We start from the raw sequence: 20,080 nt of genomic DNA on the forward strand, positions 1-20,080 counted from the left end.
GGCACTTGTGACTGGCATCTGAAGTGGGGCAGCCTTGTGGGACTGAGCCTTTCACCTCCCAACAGTTAGTGCCATAATTGAATTGTAGAACACCCTATTAGTGTCTGAAGAGTTGGGAGAATTGCTTCATGTGAGGGCAAACCACGCATTTGGTGTCAGATGGGTTATGAGAGTATATAGAAAAACAGTAATTTTTACTTAGTTTGGTTACCACTCCAAAATCCCCAACTATTCTTCCCCTGTACCCCTAAACTTCACCACCTGGAAGGATGCTTCAGGATGCCATAGGTTCCAGCTACATGAAATTACTCTTAGTTCCACCTGCAAGAGCCCTGCCCTCCTGTGCATGCAGGTTTTGCACACACTGCTTTCAACAACATCTCATCCTTAACTGCAAAGCTCATATTTCCAGGGCATTCTTGACTAACAAGGCAAAGAAAGAGTAGCCACCAGGTGTTGTGCAATAGTGAATGAGATAGGCTTTAGCATCACTTTCCTCCTTCCCCTAAAGCTCACACTGACCTTGCAATCCATGGGATCTGGGGGAACATCTATATGCACCTGGATGAAGCTGGTGATCCCGGGTTCCCTATGAAGAGTCCATGGTGCAAAAACATCCAAAGCAAAGACCTTTAAGAGCAGGATTCATTGAATTCTCTGTTGCCTAAATGTATGTTGTAAAAGATCATGGTAGTAGCCTAGGTTCCTTAGAGCAGAACCCTACAAGACACCAGGAAGGGAGAGGAGAGAGTGCTGGGGGAGGGGAAAGGGCAGGTCCTCACCCTCCCCAAAGGAGGGGAGTGTGGAACATGAAGTGGGCAAGGGGTCCAGTGGCCCAGCAGGCAGACAGGAGGAGAGAAAGCAGGTAGGGTATAGACCCCACTCATCCCGAAGATAAAAGCTACTCTTAACTTAAATTTGTAAGTCACATTCTGATTCCTGTAATTCTTTATTTTTAATATAAAAGTACTGACTGATCGAATTTTCCTAAAGCCAAAGTCTGCTCAACATGAATTCTACACACCCCGTACCACCACTACCACTGGGCTCAGCCTCCGACTGCATCAGCGGCCACCATCCCATGCCCATCTATGAAAATTTTCAGTGAAAAACTTTACCAAGATGTGAGTTGGCTTTCTCCCCAAACCCCAAGTACAGTCACTGGTAGATCATTTCTTCCAAAAGAAGTCTGCTGATCGGAAGAGACACGTTTTTGCAAACAGCTCATGTCCTCTACCTAGCAAAGGGCTAAAGAATAGTGTGTCCTTGTTTTCATAAAGCAGACTGATGCTTTTCCTGGGAGTGCAATGGGTATGCTGGGAATAGAAAATTAGTTTTTATTGTTTAACCTTCACGGTTTAAATGAGAAAGCTTCTGCTACAGTTAAAGGTCCCCTTGGGTTTTCATAAAGTAGTCTTATGACAGCAATATTAGTCTTCATAAAGAGCCCAATTTTCAAATGTCTCATACTATACTACTCATTTAAAAAGTGTCATCTAAAAGTTTGTCAGAGTAACTAAAGTGTGGCATCTTGGGATAACTGTACTATTTACCATAGCTCTGTTTTCCTCTGCCACTTGAAAAATAATAATGCCACCTTACACTGGCCATGCTTTCTACATTGACAAAGCCTCATCTCTTCTGGAAAAGACTTTGCTCTCACAGACTTCTCCCTAAGAATGAGACTCAAAGGGGGTCAGAGGTACCAGGCCAGCTGCTTTAGTTCCATGAGGCCAGGAAGGAAAGGGCCAAGGCTGCCAGTGAAGAAGCGCCCCAACCCCAAGGTCCCTAACGTGTTGGCACTCCAAAGAAGAAAAGAGCTCTCCTCGAAGAAGCAGGAAGACACTGAGCTTGTGAGTGACCTCCAGCCCCTTACGAATCCTGTGGATTGATCACATGGCTGCTAGCTACTGGCAAAATTAAACAGCTCATCACCTGAGCACACCAGGTGCACCGTGGGCACAGAGCACTCACACGTCCACTAAACCTCTTTAAACTTCCGTTGAGCACCAACTATGTACTTGCCACTGTGGCTGGAAACATAGAAAAGAAACATCACACAGACCCTGTCCTTGGAAAGTTCACATTCAAGTGAGCCAGCCGGGCCCAGGTCTGTGCGGTTACCGCTGTTACAAGAAGCCTTGTGTGTGCCCAAGAGGGGCGCCTAACCCTGCAGGTAGGTGGGCTGCATCTGTGGGGCCCTCCTCCAGGAAGTAATGCCTGAGTTGGATTTTAAAAGACAATTAGAAAACCAATTACACAAGGAAGGGCATAGAATGGCATATAAAGGACTATGCATAAAGGCTCATCATTCATTCATTCATTCATTTATCCATTCAACAAAGTTTACTGATGGCGGCTAGGGTTCAGGCATCCTGTGGGTTGCTGAGGACACTGTTCGCAGGACAGACATGCTCTTTGTCCTCTCTGCACTTGCTGATTACAGCAGAGAGGCAGAGAGGCAAAAGGGTATGGCCAGGTCAGGAGAGCTCAGCACCATAGTATGGTGAGCCCATGGAGTACAAGTTGAGGTGGGGGTGATGACATGGAGCATTCAAGGTAACGAGCCTGAAGACACAGGGCCTGGAATGAGGCTTTCCAGAATAGAAAAGACTTTTTGTTACACGTTCAGCAGCTCAGACTTCATCCTGACAACCACAGCGATTCGCTGAAGGATGCTTTAATCAAGAAAAGGAATGACCTGTTCAGATGTGCATTTTAGAAGTCCCTCGGCTATGGAAAGGATGGACCACAGGCAGCGAGACCATGGAGGGGTGGCCAGGTGCAAGGATCCCGGCAAGAGAGGACGATGAACCCTGTTCGTGTGACCACCACACTGAGCAGAGTAGAGACAACACTTGAAGGTTTTGTAAGGGGTAGAATTCACAGGATGGGGGAAGAGGTGAAGAGTGAGTGAGTAAAAGGATAAGACCGTCTTCTGACTTCCAGTGTGGGGTGGTGGAGATGATGGTATTGTCATTCACCATGAAAGGCTAGCTCAGATGTGGAGCAGCCACCAGCACTGAGAAGAGTTCTGAGGGCTTTTGAACTTTCAATGAATATGAGTCTTTATAATTATATAAAGGGTTTATAATTGTAATGATTATTTTTACTGGTGCCACCACCACCACCACCACCACCTGGTATTCTTGAAGGGCAAAGACTAAGGATGGGCGTAGCAGCCTAGTGATGAGGAAGCTAAGTGATGATGGAACTACCCCAGACCCTGAACTTCCAAAAGTTTGATCAAGCATTTGTAGAAACAGACAGCTCTCGACAATTTCCGGGACACACCTCTTCCATCCCACACAGGCTTGATCCTCCTCCTTAAATACAGTTACTTCGTTCACCATGGCTTCCCTGTCTATCAGTAGCTCTCACCTCTTCCTAGGATGCTTTGAGGAAATCAGAGAGTCTATCCTGGACTACCAAATCAGAGTCCCCACTGACAGATCTGGGGGCCTTTTCTCTTCTTTTTTTTTTAAACAAGGGCCCCAAGTGAGTCTTCAGATCCAGCAGGTCTGGGAAACACTGCTCCAAGCACATTCTTCTCTTCAGTTCCACAGGCCGCACCCCTCCTGCCGCTGCTGGCAGACAATTCAGTCTAACCCTTGCCATCACGCTTTCCAGCCAAGGACCCTCAGTTTCATCCACTTCTGGAATCTCGGCCCAAGATCCCAGTCCACATAACAAAGGCTCCTCTTTCAAGCATGTCCTTCCAGCTCTCTGTTTCTTTAAAGATGTTAATGCAGAATATCTTTTCTTCCATCCTAGGGTACTTGTAGCACAAAGATAAGCCCACCTCTGACATTACTCACCGGTTATTTTCCTCTTGAAAACCCTCCTGCTTCCTACCTTCTTTCCTGGGTCGCCCCTGAAATTGAGTACAAAGCCAGTAACTTACTGTTGACCTAAAGGCAATAGATGCCTTGTTTTTGTAGGAAAATGTGGGTCTTACTTCAGCTTTCCCATAAAGACAGCTTTTATAAATGCTAAATGTGATTGGGGTTGAACTGCAGTTTCCAAAGCTTTATGGTAAACAGATGAAATCCTATTGGAAAACCACTACATGACTAACATCTCGACTTAAGAACATGAGTGCCCCAAAACCCAAGTATCCTTGTGGGTTTATGAGAAACTTTCTTCAGACACATATTCTTGGATACAAAGGTAAAAAGGCAATGAATGGGGTTTAATCCGTGCCCTCCTTCTTTTAACTAATAGGCAAATGAGAAACAGCAGCATATAACAACTTCAATTATTACAATTTCACAAGTGGTTATAATCTATTTAAATTTCAATTGATTCCTTATTTACTTTAGTTTAAAAATAGGAATGGGCTCATTATAATAACGGAGATTGCAGTTCAAGGAGATCTGTTTCCCATAGGTAGAAAACACAATCACTTAACTGATGAACTTTCTAGTTTTTAATTAAGGCTCTTTTTAATCTACAAAACCCAGCAGAAGGTGTGCAGGTGACAATTAAGGTTTATTCAACAATCACAGATGCAATCTCTAAATAGACCTTTGAAACTTCCTCAAAAAGATGAATGCTGTTGAATCTACTTTGAAATTTCTCTCTCTCTTGCAATCTAAATAATCCCAAAGTATTTTAACCGTTTGAAAATACAATCTTGACCATTAAAGTTTTTAATAGACTTATGTATTCTCAGAGTTAACTCTTGCTCATGTAGTGAGTTCACCTTCCTACCTAAATAGGGTTTAGTGAATGTCAGAGACTGCTCATTGTCCCCTCATCTCCTTCCACTCCTTTTTGACTATTAGTTATAGGCAACTCCCTTCCTCAAGCTTTGTGGACAAATAGCTGCTCAGTTAGAGACTACCTTGTCCAGCCTCCCTTGCAGCAAGATGTCTATCAGCAACTTGCAGCCAATATGATGCTACTAGAGTGCTGTCTTAACTCCCAGGTACTGTCTTTCGTTTCCTTTACCCTTCCCCGATCTAGAAATAACATCAAATGGAAAAGCCAACTTGGAAACAGAGATGGTGGGTTCATGTTGAGAACAGAGGAGCATCCCTACTGGTCCTGGATGACTCACCTCCAGATTGTATGTGAGAGAGAAAAAGCTTCTTTCTTAGTTCACTGAATGTATGGGTCTCTTTGTTACCCAGCTCAGACTATACCAAATAACAGTGACTATTTCACTGAGGATCAAAGTGGTACAAATCTTTGGGTACACTAATCTTAATATCAGAGGATATTGCAAATTCTGAATTCTACATTATGAATTCTGAAGATGAGACCAAATATGTAGCTGATTGGCAGGGAATAAAAAAGAATTTTAGTTAAGAATGAATTGTTTAATAATTATGGCTCTCTGGTCTTACTTCCTGTTCTCCAATTAAGTCTTTAGAGACTCAAACGCTTATATTCCAGGAAATGGTTGGTCAAGCACATGCCAACAAGATAACTTATTGGCAGTCATTACAATATCATTGCCTTTTCCTATTAAGGAGGGAAGTCAGAGAATTTTATCAAATTTAACTCATATATGGAGCCAGAATCATGTTTTTAGTTCACATTATAAGTCCACCTCTACATAGCAGTCAGGCTGTACAGGGCAAAGAAACCTGATGAAAATGTGACTGATGTGAGAGGACCAGCTAGAGGTAACTTCTAACAAAAATAAACCTGTGTTATTATTGTACTGAAGCATTATTGCCTCATGCTATCATATTCCTAATTATCAATTCTCAGTCTGGTAAGACAGTATCATATAAATGAGAACCAGGCTTATACCATTCTGAATGACTTTATGAGTTGGTTGATGTAAAATATTAGTTTGTGGAGTTCAGTACGTCATTGCTCATTTACTTATGCTTTTCTCCATTCATTCCTAAGAATAAATTAAGTGTAATATATTCAGATGTGTACAAAATGGCCGTGGTCCTCGTCCTGATGGAGCTTGCAGCTTCACTCCATGATCTGTAAAAATGGCTGACTGTGCAGCTCCATCAGGGAGAAAATTTTTCATGCTCTCAAATGTACATATTTATTTATTTAAATATTAAATAAAATCACTCCCTTGTATTTGTACATTACAAAATATTTGCTAAAGCACAGCCTTTAAAAGCTAATCTTAAAAAATACATATACAGAAAGTCCCTATGCTTCTTTCCCACATCCCAGGGGATCATCTTGAATGCACTGAACATCCCATTTTGGAAAAGAAAGTGATGTGTGCAATTTGTTTATTGACCTTTCTCCTGCACATTATTCTTTCAAATACCTTTACAAGTAAGTTTCAGGAAGGTAACTGCAAACAGGCACCCAATATGAAATTAACAAGCCAGCACACTAAAGTCAAGTACAGTCACCGCTCAAGTGCTTAGCATGTATAGTGAGTGCATAAACAGACGGCTTTCTACCTAGTCTGGCCAAGAGGTCTGTGGGCTGAGTGCCCTCACTGCCATGCTGGGTAGTCCTTGTTTGGGTCTGAACTCACTACTTCCTTACCCCCACTGGCTGGCAGAAGCACGGAGGCTGTGAAACTGGAAACAAGAATCACTTTCTAAATCAGACACCATATTTATACTAGCGTTTGCTTTATTGTCATAGACTGTTATGATAGACTTTATAAATTGTGGTTGGTAGGGTTGGATCACTAAGAGGCTTTCAGAGTTCTGTGCTAAAGGGGGCAGGGGAAGCCCAGAAAACCCAGCCACAAACAAAAATGTAGAAAAAAAACAGCATTACATGTCTGACCAAAGACAGGCTGGGTAAATACCACTTTTTGCACACATATAATGTGATATTGTGCTTATGTCTGGTATCTGCTACCACTGCATGGGTTGATCTCTCAATAATGATTCCAGCCACACATGTAATTCTGTCTTAAGCATCCACTCAACATCTATATTAGAAATAAAACTTAAGATACAAACTTACTTAAGAATGCATAATGCATCCATCCTATTTTCAGCATTGGCAAGAGAAATGAGAAATCTGATTATTTTGGCAAGATATGCAGAATGTCATATTAACCAATAATCCTTATCAAAGGATAACACATTTGGTAAATCATTATTTGAATAGAGTAAGAGAAGAGTAAGTCCTTAGCTACAGGGAAAGACACAGCAAGGTGCCTAGCACATTATATATACACTTAATGAATGTTGGTTGATTCTAATGATAAGGTATAAATAAGACATGTCTTCTTCCTAAAGATCTTGTCTAGGGGAAAGAAATGGCATCTTCTACCCCCAAACACACATTGGTATAGTATAACAGCTTTAATTTATAATTCTTTAGAAAGGATTAGTTGTGTCTAATATTATTACCTATGCAAAAGGCTAAGATCCTATAACAAAACAACAGCAAATGTGAAATTGATGAAATAAAGTTCTACTCTTCATGTGAGTCATAATAATCTATCAACATAATTAAGACTCTGTGCTCTTACTAAGTGCAGTTGATGATTCCTCCTTGACCACAGATTTTCTCCATATGGTTTGCCAAGTAGTGAATGTCTCATGATTAGTGTTACTCATTTGGAATGAGGCATCAGGTCTCCAAAAGGATCCTAAAATAGGGAAAATCCTGCCATTATTCTCACTAACAACTTTACATACGAACTGGTGTTCCATACTGCCTATGGAGTCACTTGGAAATCTCAAAGGAAGTGGGACAACGTTCTGATAATGCAGGAAGTGATAGAAAAGTTCACTGAAGCCACACTAAGTGTTAAGGGACGTTACTGCCAGTGAGCAACAGTTGGCTTCCAAATACTCTCTCAATCTGGGATTTATTTTCACTTAGGACAAGACAAATTGCTATAATGTTTTTAAAAGGATAAACAAAATTTTTCAATATGTTTTTTAAGAATTCAGAGTATGCTCACTTATGTAAAGTAATGTAGTAGTATATTAAATTATATATATACGTACATTCACACACAGAGAGACACACAATAAGCTCTACTTGAAGCCGCTTATTCTCTTCCAAGGATTTGTCTGCTGTCCTTGGCCCAAGTTAGATTGCAAAAATTATGATGACTGTGCATTGTCATGTCTTTACATTCTCCAGTCATATTTTAAATGCCTCTGTAGAGGTTTCTAGTTTTATTCCTATAAGCCTTGTACATTTCTTGTTATGTTTATTTTTAGAGCATTTTAAAAAATTATGAATGAAATCTGTTATTTATGTTTTCTAGTTATTTGAAATGAGGACAGCTAGTGATTATTACTTATTAATTTTTACAAACTGATATTTTATTTTGCCTGTCGCATTTCATCTTCTTTTGAATTCTCCTGAGTATATAAATATATCACATGCAAATTCTGCCTTCTTTTCTCTTTACGTATTTTCTTATTTCATTCTCTTATGTAATTACATTAGCTAGCACCTTCAGAACAATGTTAAATAATATAGGGACAATGAGCATCTTTGCCATGTTCCCGACTTTAAGAAACATGCTCTTGTTTAATCATTAGGTAACTTTTAGTTTGAGACATTTATAATAACATCAAGAATCCATCCAGTTCTGTTTTCTAATGGATTTTAAACATCAGAAATGGTGAAAATTTTTGTCAATCACTTTTCAGGATCTGAGATGGTAATATATTTTTTCCCTTTAACCTGTTGGGATTGAACCATTCTTGAATGTTAATAATCTTTTTCTTTTCTTTCTTTCGCTCTATTTTTTTTTTTTTTTTTGAGGCAGGATCTTGCAATGTCACCCAGGCTGCCAGGCTGGAGTGCACTGGCACAACTGCAGGTTTCTGCAGCCTCCACCTCCCAGGCACAAGCTGTCCTCCCACCTCAGCCTCCTGAGTAGTTGGAACTACAGGCACATGCTGCCATGGCCAGTTAATTTTTTTTTCTTTTTTTGTAGAAATAGAGGCCTCACTATGTTGACCAGCATGTTCTTAAACTGCTGGGCTTACGTGATCCTCCCATCTCAGCCTCTCAAAGTGCTGGGATTCCAAGTGTGCACACCGTCCTTGCCTTTGTTCTTCATATTATTTATTTTCAGAATTAACTTGGCTGATTTTCCATACTTTCTTCCGTAAGAAACTCAAAGGATTTTTAAGAACCAGCACATCACTGAAATTAAAAGTTTATCTCATCATTTTGAGGACTTACAACATAGGTCAATCTAAACAGAGTATTAGTACACAATCTTTTGCCTGACCAGAATTACCTTAATATGAAATGCAGTTTTGAACCAGTAGATTGCCCCCTAGTGCATGTGAATAGTTGTTTATAGACAGATTAGTATTTAAGAGGTAAGTGTCACAAGTGGGCGAATAACAAAGAAATATAAAACAGAACAATAAAAATGAATAGAGTAACAGAATTCCTGTTGCTATAGCTCAAAAATTATACTGTAAGATTAAAGATCACTGAATTTAAACATATAATACATCTACTGCACAAAGTCAAGCACCTCCACACTAATTACAATGAAAAAGTAATTTTCGTAAGAAATGTGTTTTCTTAACACATTAGACTAATAGGTACTTCATGCATTCTACAATGCACAATTTTTAACATTTTGATATCTCTAGAATTAAGATGCAACTAGAACCTATGATGATCATGTGTGTTTTTTCATCAATAGTTTCTTCTTTCTTAGTGATGCATGAAATAATAAAGTAGGCTGAAAATTGGTGGTATCTTTGATTTGATAAAATACAGCAAATCTCAACTTTCAGGGTATTCCAAACATTTACTTTTGTTAGCTGGCTTTATAAAACAGGTACATCTTTCTACCTGTACCTCTGACACATGTCCTCTTTTTAAATAATTATATTACTATATGTGGATTTAAAAAAATAAACTAAATTCAAATTAAATTTAGAGGTAAGGGCTTTGAGAAGTTGAGAGTTACTCTGGAATGACCAGAGAACCAGGGAGTTGCAAGATAGAGACTAGGATGTGTAAGTAGATGCATGCATGCATGCCGATATGTAACACACACACAAGTTTCGCACTGGGGTCACTGTTTGTGTTCTACGTAGGTTTCGGTGGAGTCAGTAAGTAAAATAATTCTTCGGCTGCAGAATTCTTAGGTGGCTTTGTCCAGGAAAGTAAAACAGGCAGCTATCACAGCGTTTCTCAATTGGGGCTGTTGGTGTAAGAGAAGTGATTGGTATTCTCTGACCCTAACTCTTCTCTTGTCATTCAGCTCTCCCAGAAAATGAGAACACGGGCACAGAATCTCCATCTCACATCGTTTCCTGCTCTGCCTACTTACCTCCTCACCACAGATGACAGCAAAGGACTAAGAGTTACAGCTGCTTCTCATCAGAGCCCTCTATCAACAGATGTGGAATAGGCGGTCCTGCCATTACAAAGCCAAACAGAAAGAAAACTGCTACCAGAAAGTCCTGTGAACTGCAGGGATGGTTTCTAGGTCAGGGAATTCAAAATGGCAAACTGACTCACGGATAGGCCACAGCCACCTTAGGCTTTCTTCCAAGTGTGAATTTAAATCCCTCCTCTTTAAAAGAAAAAAAAGGAAAGAAAAAAATATTTGCATGAACATCCCTGGTTGCCATAATCAATCACTACCAACTTCAAAAGAATTCTGCTCATCTCTTTAAAACATTCCCTGTAGCTCTTTTACAAATTATTAGAATAAAAAGAACAGAGTCAACAGCACTTAGCCAGTTTTAATTTTCAGTACTGGCAGAGTCAGCAAGGGCCCTTGACTTATCAGCCTCAGTGTGCCCTTACCTTTTGCACAGCTCCTTGAAAGGCCTGTTTAATTCTCCTACATGAATCAGGTATTAATTTTGTGTCTTGACTCTCCAGACCTGTCTCTCGAAAATCTTCATTTTCGTGGAGTCTCAAAATTCTATAAATGCAGTGAGTACCATCTTCCGATATTCTATTAGGATCCATCTGAGGAGGAGAAATAGTAAGGACGTTAGAGTGCTTATCACTAATCATCCTGCAATTTAATAAAGTATGACTTAAGAACAAAAAATTCATGCTTGCAAGAGTCTTTATGTTCCTAACGATTAATAGTTAATACAATGACTCTCAAGATGGTGAAAATAATGGACTTCTAATTCATCTGAATGAGTAGCTGACTATCATCCATAGCACAAGGCACAGTTAGTCCTGCGGTGGACTTTTAACAATGACAGAAGTGTATGTGCGTGATTCATGGGGGAAATTGTCAAAATTGTCTGGCAACATGAAAGTGTTCATAGAGGGGAGGGGCACCAAGGAAATCACATGTGGTCACTGCATGTAGAGGAAGTGTTGGTGTTTAAATACTTTCTCTGCCTTTAAATACCTTTTTGTCTTTAAATCAGCTATATGCAACATGCTAGATGGGATTATGAGGCCCACTTTGAAATTCAAAGCATGAAGCCTACATAAATCAGGTGAAATCAACGTCGTCTTTAACCACCATGTTTGCCTGGCCCTTTTTCCTTAATCAGCCAAAGAAGAGAGAGAAAAATACATTTTCTACCTCCAAACAAAACTTGAAGTCAGACATGTAATGTCTTTTTTGTTGACCCTCTCATGAGTGTTTCTCAGCCTGAAGTGGTATACCTGTCAGGTGGTGTTTGGGAATGGGTGCAGGTAATATTTGGTGTCATCACACTGGGGTGGGGAGGCTGCATGAGCAGATATGACAGATGTGTGCTGGAGGGATGCTAACGTTCCTGTAATGGAAGGAACTGTCCCAACCAAAATATACCCGTTGAGTAATTAGCTGATTGCCTGTTAAGTATAGGTGTCTAGCATTAGAATATCTTTAATCACTACTCTTTAAAATTGTCTGCCTGCTTCTTCCAAGCCTTTCAGGTGGTTTCAATTGCCAAGTAAAGGTAAAGAGTAGCAATAATTAGCTATCACCTGTTTTAATAATGAAAATTTAACTTGTCTTTGTCAAATATTCAAGGTACTTCACTTCATCTGCATTGTCTTATTAGCAGGTACAAACTAGGTGAAAAAGAAAAGCTACATAAGTTTACAAAGCTCAGTCCAAATTAATGACAAGTTTTTCTTTCTCTCTTTTTAAAAGTAATCAGAATGATATGTTGGTTTATTAACCAGTCATTAGAAATAAACTGAAAAGCAGCCTATCCATGTCTGAGATTCTCAAAATGAAATGACAGCCTTTTAACAAATGTGCACCCACTAATAACAAATTTTATTATTTTCAGTCTTGCACGTACAAGGATTACCTATAATCATCACGGAAGAGATACCACCGTGAAGCAAAATTGTGTACAGTCTGTGTTTATTTTTCCTATGTTCTTTAGAATAATTAGTATGTGAGCTTTTATACAAGGAAAGTTTTCAATCACACACTTTGGAAAACTAAAAAGGCTTACTTATGCCAATATGTATCCCACAAGACCAGAAAAGCCTGGACAACTTAAATGAAGGGTCGCTGGGTTCAGATCTCAGGAAAGAAGAATCATGGAAAGGCCTGAACTGGTGCGCCACCAGAAAACTGCTGAGCCCAAGGAATAATGTGGCCTTAGTAGGGAAATGCCTGGGGACCCTAAACTTGGCTAAGTTGGAGTCCTGCTGACAAGCTAAGGGCTGTCTAACGAAAGGGGCAGTTCCCTTTATTCTTTTTCTTTTTTGGAGACAGGGTCTTGTTCTGTCACCCCCACTCAGGCTGCGGTACAGTGGTATAATCATAGCCTACTTCAGCCTTGAAATCCCTACACTCAAGCAATCCTCCTTCCTCAGCTTTCCAGGTAGCTGGGACTACAGGTGCAGGCCTCCATGCTTGGCTAATTGCGAATTTCTTTTTTTTTCCTTGGTAGAGATGGACTCTTGCTATGTTGCCCAGGCTTGTCTTGAATTCCTGGGCTTAAGCAATCCTCCCTTCTTGGCCTCCTAAAGTGCTGGGATCACAGGCATGAGCCACCGTACCGGGCCCCTACATTCCTGAGCCTCAGGGCAGTCCAATCAGTAGCATCATGGGCTCACAGAGGGCTTGCTAGAAATGTAGAATTTCAGGCTTTACCCTGGCACACTTCCTGGGAATATTCATTTTAACTAGATCCCAGGTGATTCTTATCTACATTAAAGTTTGAGAAGTCATGCTTTAAAATATAGATTTTCTGCTATTGAAATCATTCCAAGGCCGGGCGCGGTGGCTCAAGCCTGTAATCCCAGCACTTTGGGAGGCCGAGGCGGGTGGATCACGAGGTCGAAAGATCGAGACCATCCTGGTCAACATGGTGAAACCCCGTGTCTACTAAAAATACAAAAAAATTATCTGGGCATGGTGGCACATCATGCCTGTAATCCCAGCTACTCAGGAGGCTGAGGCAGGAGAATTGCCTGAGCCCAGGAGGCGGAGGTTGCGGTGAGCCGAGATCGCGCCATTGCACTGCAGCCTGGGTAACAAGAGCAAAACTCCGTCTCAAAAAAAAAAAAAGAAAGAAATCATTCCAAAGTTCCCTGGACACCAATTTAAAAATTGTTTCACAAGTAACATCAATTCGTACAAAGATATTGCAACAGTTAATAATGGTTACTGATTTGATGCAAATAAATACAATGCAAAGATTTTGTCCCCTTTCTCCTAAAAAATGCCCATACCCCGATCCCATCTCACTCCTACCCCACCCCTCACTGGGCCAATTTCATCAACGTCCCTAAGGGTAGGGTCCAATCATTGGACCTCTTCCCAAATACTTTGAATGTGCAGTTGAGAACCACTGTTTTGGAATGCAGCATTAGAGTTAAATGTCCATCAGTGTTGTTTTTTTTTTTTCCCCCAAAGAAATCAAGAATGCATGGCATAATTGCTTTTAATATACTCATTTATTTTGTTTACTCAAGGATCACACATTAGAAATTTATTTATTTATTTATTTATTTATTTATTTATTTATTTTGAGATGGAGTTTCGCTCTTGTTACCCAGGCTGGAGTGCAATGGCGCGATCTCGGCTCACCGCAACCTCCGTCTCCTGGGTTCAAGCAATTCTCCTGCCTCAGCCTCATGAGTAGCTGGGATTACAGGCACGCACCACCATGCCCAGCTAATTTTTAGTATTTTTAGTAGAGACGGGGTTTCACCATGTTCACCAGGATGGTCTCGATCTCTCGACCTCGTGATCCACCCGCCTCGGCCTCCCAAAGTGCTGGGATTACAGGCTTGAGCCACCGCGCCCGGCCTAGAAATTTATTTTTAACGTTCAACCACATCTCTCTCATTCCAGTGCCCTTGCAGCCCTCCTTTCCTGAAAATGGAGACTAGGAGAAAAGGGAGGAGGAGAAGTCCAGGGTGCAAGGCCAGTTACATACACAGGTAAATGAGGGCCTCTAAGCTGAAGGAACTGCAGGGCAGGGAGAGAGCCAGACTGATGCTGGACCCTCAGCAAACGCCCACCAACTGACTGAACGAATGTATTACCTACACAACAACCTACCTACTGGCACACAGTAGTCTGGTTGGAGGATTGCATGATTGAAAAATTATACTATTTTAGCTACTAATCTGATAATTGGCATATTACAATGAGAAATTGACATACCTGTAGTGTTGCAAATCATTAGAAAAGATTTTTCGGTAAATTAAACATACCAGGCACTGGGCTAGATGCTATCAATAAGGTGGTGTGCAAGGCAAGCAGTCCCTGTCTTCATGAAACTTACACTTCATTGAGGAACGCAGAAATTCCACCAAAAGTCACAGTAAACTGAGTAACAAATGAATTCATTGTACTTAGACATGTCTGAAAACATTAAATAAATCTTGAGTATCTGACTTAAAATGGACTGTTAAAATGCATTTGTCCTAATCCCAGCACTTTGGGAGGCTGAGGCGGGTGGATCACGAGGTCGAGAGATCGAGACCATCCTGGTCAACATGGTGAAACCCCGTCTCTACTAAAGATACAAAAAATTAGCTGGGCATGGTGGCACGTGCCTGTAATCCCAGCTACTCTGGAGGCTGAGGCAGGAGAATTGCCTGAACCCAGGAGGCGGAGGTTGCGGTGAGCCGAGATCGCGCCATTGCACTCCAGCCTGGGTAACAAGAGCGAAACTCCGTCTCAAAAAAAAAAAAAAAAAAAAATGCATTTGTCCTACTATGTGATGTCTATGAAATACACTGTCTCACTTTTTAAACTTCCTTGAAACTTAATCATTTGTAGGGTTAAATGAGGCAGGATGCTTGACGTTTGTGCTACTTTGTTATCTGTGTTTTCAAACAGGCAGTGCACATCTCTACATCAGATTTTCAGTAGTGGCTGTTGTCCTGGGTAACAAACAAGCAGGGAGGTTGGTTTGTACCTATTGGGGAATTGAGGGAAGAAGTTAAAAGGGCAAAAGATCTTGAGTTTTCTGAAAAGCTTATCTTATAGCTAAACCCTAAGCTTTGAATATGGTTATACGAATGTTAAAGAAACACACACACACACAGAGCAACTTTTTGAAAGGGTTTTTTGTTTTTCTTTGTAAACCAAAGCATGGATAGTATGTGGTAAATATATAGCAGAAACCACACACTATTTTCTCTTTGGCAGGGTGGCGGGGGAAAAGCCAAGCTACACTGGATTGAGTAGATATGTCTTTTTTAAATCTAGGCACAGACAATCCGCAAACGTTCAGGAGGCTGATTTAATTTTATCTATTCAAACATTCAAGAAAACAATTTTTTTAATAGTCACTGTAATTTTTACACTATTCTGGGCATTCTTCTAAATGCATTTAAAAACTCAACGGCTTTTCCTCGATGATTTGCATGCCTTCTTTTCTCCACCTTTAAACGAAAACAATAAAACTGATTTCTCTCATCGTTTTTTAACTGTAAAATACAAACACGTTACTGGATATTTGTTCTTATTCAAATGCATTTAGAAACCCCAAATAGCTGATTCACAACTTCAGTGGAAATCAAAAAACTACTATGATTTATTTTGTACCAAGTTCTAATCCAATAGAGCTGATATAAGTGAAAATGTTAAATCAGCCACAGGTCGCATGGAGACTATTCTCTTAACTAAGACCTTGAAAGAAAGTCTCTAACACGTATAAAAGAGGAAAGAACTACAGAGTGAACCCCCATGCACTCATCAGCACTTCAACTATTACCGGTGTATGGCAAATCTTTTTTCATCTGTAAGCAACCAGAAATTATTCTGAAACAAATTCTAGACACCATGGCTGTTTTTATTTGTAACTATTTCAGAATGTATCTCAAAATGATTAGGACTTTTTCCGGTAACAAATGAAGACACAATATCCAGTAAAATGCATCCAGATCTAGTGGTATATTCATATGAACATACTGTTCCTAATATTGTTTCTTTACTGAAGGAGTTGGCCTTTTTAAGATGCAGTACAAAAGTGGGTTCAGACTAATGGCTAAAGTATTTTGCAGAAGTCAGAGGAACTGAATTTTCATGGTATTTAAGAAAACCGTACCCCAAAGTCTGATGGCATTAACTTCTCCAAAGGAGACTTCCTAACTCACATGTTTACTTTGAAAAAGGATTTTGAGTTTTCTACTATTATTCATACAGCATTAAGACTGCTAAATGATGGCCGGGTGCGGTGGCTCAAGCCTGTAATCCCAGCACTTTGGGAGGCCGAGGCGGGTGGATCACGAGGTCAAGAGATTGAGACCATCCTGGTCAACATGGTGAAACCCCGTCTCTACTAAAGGTGCAAAAAATTAGCTGGGCATGGTGGCGCGTGCCTGTAATCCCAGCTACTCTGGAGGCTGAGGCAGGAGAATTGCCTGAACCCAGGAGGCGGAGGTTGCGGTGAGCCGAGATCGCGCCATTGCACTCCAGCCTGGGTAACAGGAGCGAAACTCCGTCTCAAAAAAAAAAAAAAAAAGACTGCTAAATGATGATGGGAGATCATTGAAAGCCCTGACTCCTCAGCCCATGGGGACCACTGAGAATTCCTATGGAAAAGCTCAACAACTGTAACAAGAGCCCAGCCAGTCACTCTTTCCTACATAGCCATGCCACTGATTTCCACAGCTCCTGCCAAGCCAAGCTGTTCATGGTTCCTAGAACTCCTTCATTCCCTACCACCCTTTCAACACTGAACACTGTCTTCACTGTTACAGCAATGAAAATGCCATATCCCTAAGGTGTTAGAAAAGATTTACAGTGGAGAACTACTGCATCTTTGACCTCTTTTCTGAATGTTGCTCTTTTGGTTGACTAAGAATTTTAACAGTTTGATTAGGCCCCTCTGTTACCTGGCTCCATGCCCATTGTAGGTGGGCACTGTGTGTTGAATAAATGATTTTTAATTCATTCCATCGCAGGTGATGGGGCCATGCACGATGCTGGCACTCCATGCACAAGCACTACATGGGGTTATTAACAAAATGCTCGATGGGAAAATGGGTGAACCATTCTTGACCGCAACACACTCCAATCAAAGAAAGACTTTTAGTCGCTTTTGTACAGATTTGTGTTATCTGTGTTGCCAGTAAGTTGTCTTTTGGGGGAAAAAACTCTCAATGGGTAGATTATATTTAATGCAGATTTTCTGAAGTATGGCTCATGGCATTTCTACTATTAGTGGGTAATCACACTAGTTCTAGAAAATGCAAACAAGCGGATAATGAACACTTCACAAAAAGCCTATGATTAAAAGTAATGGAGTTCAAGACATTGGCACATGTCAAAAAACCATACAATCCAAGCAATGCCATGTTTTGATGCATCCCGTTTGGTTTAGTAATCACCTTTGAATCTGAAAAACGAATGTCGTCCAAACCCAACTTTCTTTTCCCATAAAAAAAATGCACAGTCAGCCCCCCACTTCCTTTGAGAAAGAGTTCACAGCACCAGACAAGAATATTTGAATGAATCCAACCAACTGCACTGCAATTTCCAAGAAAACACAAGAGCATAAACCACCAGAAAGCATAATATTACAAATTTACCCCTTCCTTCCTACTATCTCCTTGCAGTTACGAACCGTCGTGCAAAAAAAAACCTCTTCATCTTCTCGAAGGTTGGTTATTTGCTAGACTGTAGTAACACCGTGCCACCACACACACCTCGCTTCCTTCCTCCGCCCACCTCTCTGGCAGGCACGTGGGGCTGTCCCTCTTCCTTGGCCCTCACCGGACAGCGCCACAGCCGCAGAGCCCCCGTCCCGAGCCCGCGGCTCTCTGGTCGCGCTGTGTCATTCTGCCGACCCACTGGGCGACCTGGCACAAGCATCGAGACCTCCCACTCTGCGCACCCCTCCAGCACTGTGGACCCAGCACACCTGCAGAGCGGCCAGGCGCAGGAACCGAAATCTGCCGGGCGGTGGGCGGGAAGGGAGGGGTGGATGCCCAAGTGAAGGCGCTTTTTTTTTTTTTTTTTTTTTTTTGACGGATCAGAAGTTGGTTCTTAACTTCAAGTGAGAAATCACAGAGGAAAAAAGTGTGCAATAACTACCAGAAGAGGTGAGCGGCCAGTGCTGTCTCCCTGCGTGGGGACGCGGTGAGATTCAACAAACCCACTGTGTGACCAGCGGAGCCTGGCCCCGGCGCGCGGCGAGGCTGGGGGGCGTGCGCCGAGAGCAGAGCGCGCCCGACAGCCCCGCGCCAGGCCGTCCCCGAGCCCGACACACCCTCTTTCAGAGTCACTTTCCCCTCCTGAATAATGCAAGCTTGGGGAGCTCAGCCCCGTGGCCAGACTCAGTTTCCAAGTGCGGGCGGACTGCGAGGAGCGCTTCTGGCCGCGCACCCCTGGGAAGGTGGCCACTCACCTGTGCTCTGAAGTAGAGGAACAGGGCGACGCTGCAGACGACCTGGCCCAGCCCCAGCCCCAGGAGGGCCACGAACATGGAGCGGGAGGCGGTGGGGGGCTGGTGCGGCGCGGGCGGCGGCGGGGCGTGCAGGGGGCCCTCGTGCGGGGCTCCGGGCCCGCCGCCCATCTCCTCCGAGCCACGCAGGTACTTGGTGTAGTCTCTGCTGGCGCGGCGCATGGCGCTCGGCCCGCTAGCTCCGGCGCTCTCCTCCCTCTCCTGCTCCCTCCCCTTCTCGTCTGCGGCCAACTCCGGAGGCTGCGGCGGGTCCTCGACTTGGACGCCGACTTGGAGCGGGCAGGGCGCCCGGCAGCCCCAACTCTTATAAACCGCTCGGAGAGCGCTGGCCTCGGGAGCCAATCAGCCCCTGCGAGGCTGCCTCTTCCACTCCCACCTCTGGCTCCCCTTCCTTCCTTTCGCCCTCCCTCTCTCTCTGTGTGTCTCTGAAGGGCCTCCTTCTTGGGGGCCCTCGGAGGAGAAGGCAGGAGGCGACTCCAGTAGTTCCAGACTCCGCTTGCCATCCTCAGCTGTCTTTCCGAAGGTCCAAGAGATGCTAAGGAAGACACAGAGGAGACCTTGGCTGAAGGAGAAGGGTGGCACCGCAGACCTTCCTCCTGCAGTTCACATCCTGGAGCCTCCGTTTACTCCCTAGGATTTAGAAAGTTGAATTTGATGATCTCTGAAGACCCTTCCTGTCCAACCTCTCCCCACAAAACTGGTTCCAAAGATAGCTTCTCAAAGTATTTTGGAAGACTTAGAAAATTCCAGGATTGCCTTCCCAAATCCCCATTTCTGCATCTTGAACGTGACTTTGAATGAGGCAGGTCTTGAATGTGGCAGTAGAGAACCTTTAGACACCAACTCTGGCCTTATAAAGATGAAAACGGTGCAGAGAAAAGGGTAAAGGGGTGTGTAGCCAGAAGCAGGCATCCGAGGAGGGCTCATCCAAGGGTCAGGAAATAAATGTTACACAAAGCTGATGGTATAGTTAAATGTTAGCTTCGTTGCTAAAGAAACCTTGCTAGGGCTTTTTAAAATCCTCTATTCAGAACTGTGGCCCTTAGTGAGAAAAGAAAAATAATTAACATTGCTCACAAATCTGATACATCTTCAGAAGGAAGGTGCTGACTGATTTAAACACCCATAAAACTTGGAATGTTCCACTTTTTAAGTAATACAATCAGCCCACAGTATCCATGGATTCCATATCTGTGAAATCAATGAACCATGGATCAAAAACATTTGAAAAAATAATGGCTGGCTATGTCTAGACTAAACATGTGTAGACTTTTTTCCTTGTGATTATTTCCCAGATGATACACAACTAGTTACATAGCATTTACACTGTATTA

The 20,080-nt window shown here is 42.2% G+C and overlaps 1 protein-coding gene across 1 annotated transcript in view; it reads right to left on the bottom strand.

Moving 5' to 3' along the window:
* TNFSF11 (TNF superfamily member 11) overlaps positions 1 to 19,023 on the bottom strand; it is a 35,944-nt gene extending 16,921 nt beyond the window's left edge. Inside the window, exons 1-2 of the mRNA XM_003934381.4 lie at positions 18,690 to 19,023; positions 10,705 to 10,872 (exon numbers count right to left, since the gene is read on the bottom strand). Of these exons, the coding sequence (XP_003934430.3) occupies positions 10,705 to 10,872; positions 18,690 to 18,908 (387 nt within the window). The 5' untranslated portion in view covers positions 18,909 to 19,023. The remainder of the gene's footprint in view (positions 1 to 10,704; positions 10,873 to 18,689) is intronic.
* Between the last annotated feature and the right edge of the window lie 1,057 nt (positions 19,024 to 20,080).

This window comes from Saimiri boliviensis, chromosome 16 (genome assembly GCF_048565385.1).
Source record: "Saimiri boliviensis isolate mSaiBol1 chromosome 16, mSaiBol1.pri, whole genome shotgun sequence".
NCBI classification, from domain to species: domain Eukaryota; kingdom Metazoa; phylum Chordata; class Mammalia; order Primates; family Cebidae; genus Saimiri; species Saimiri boliviensis.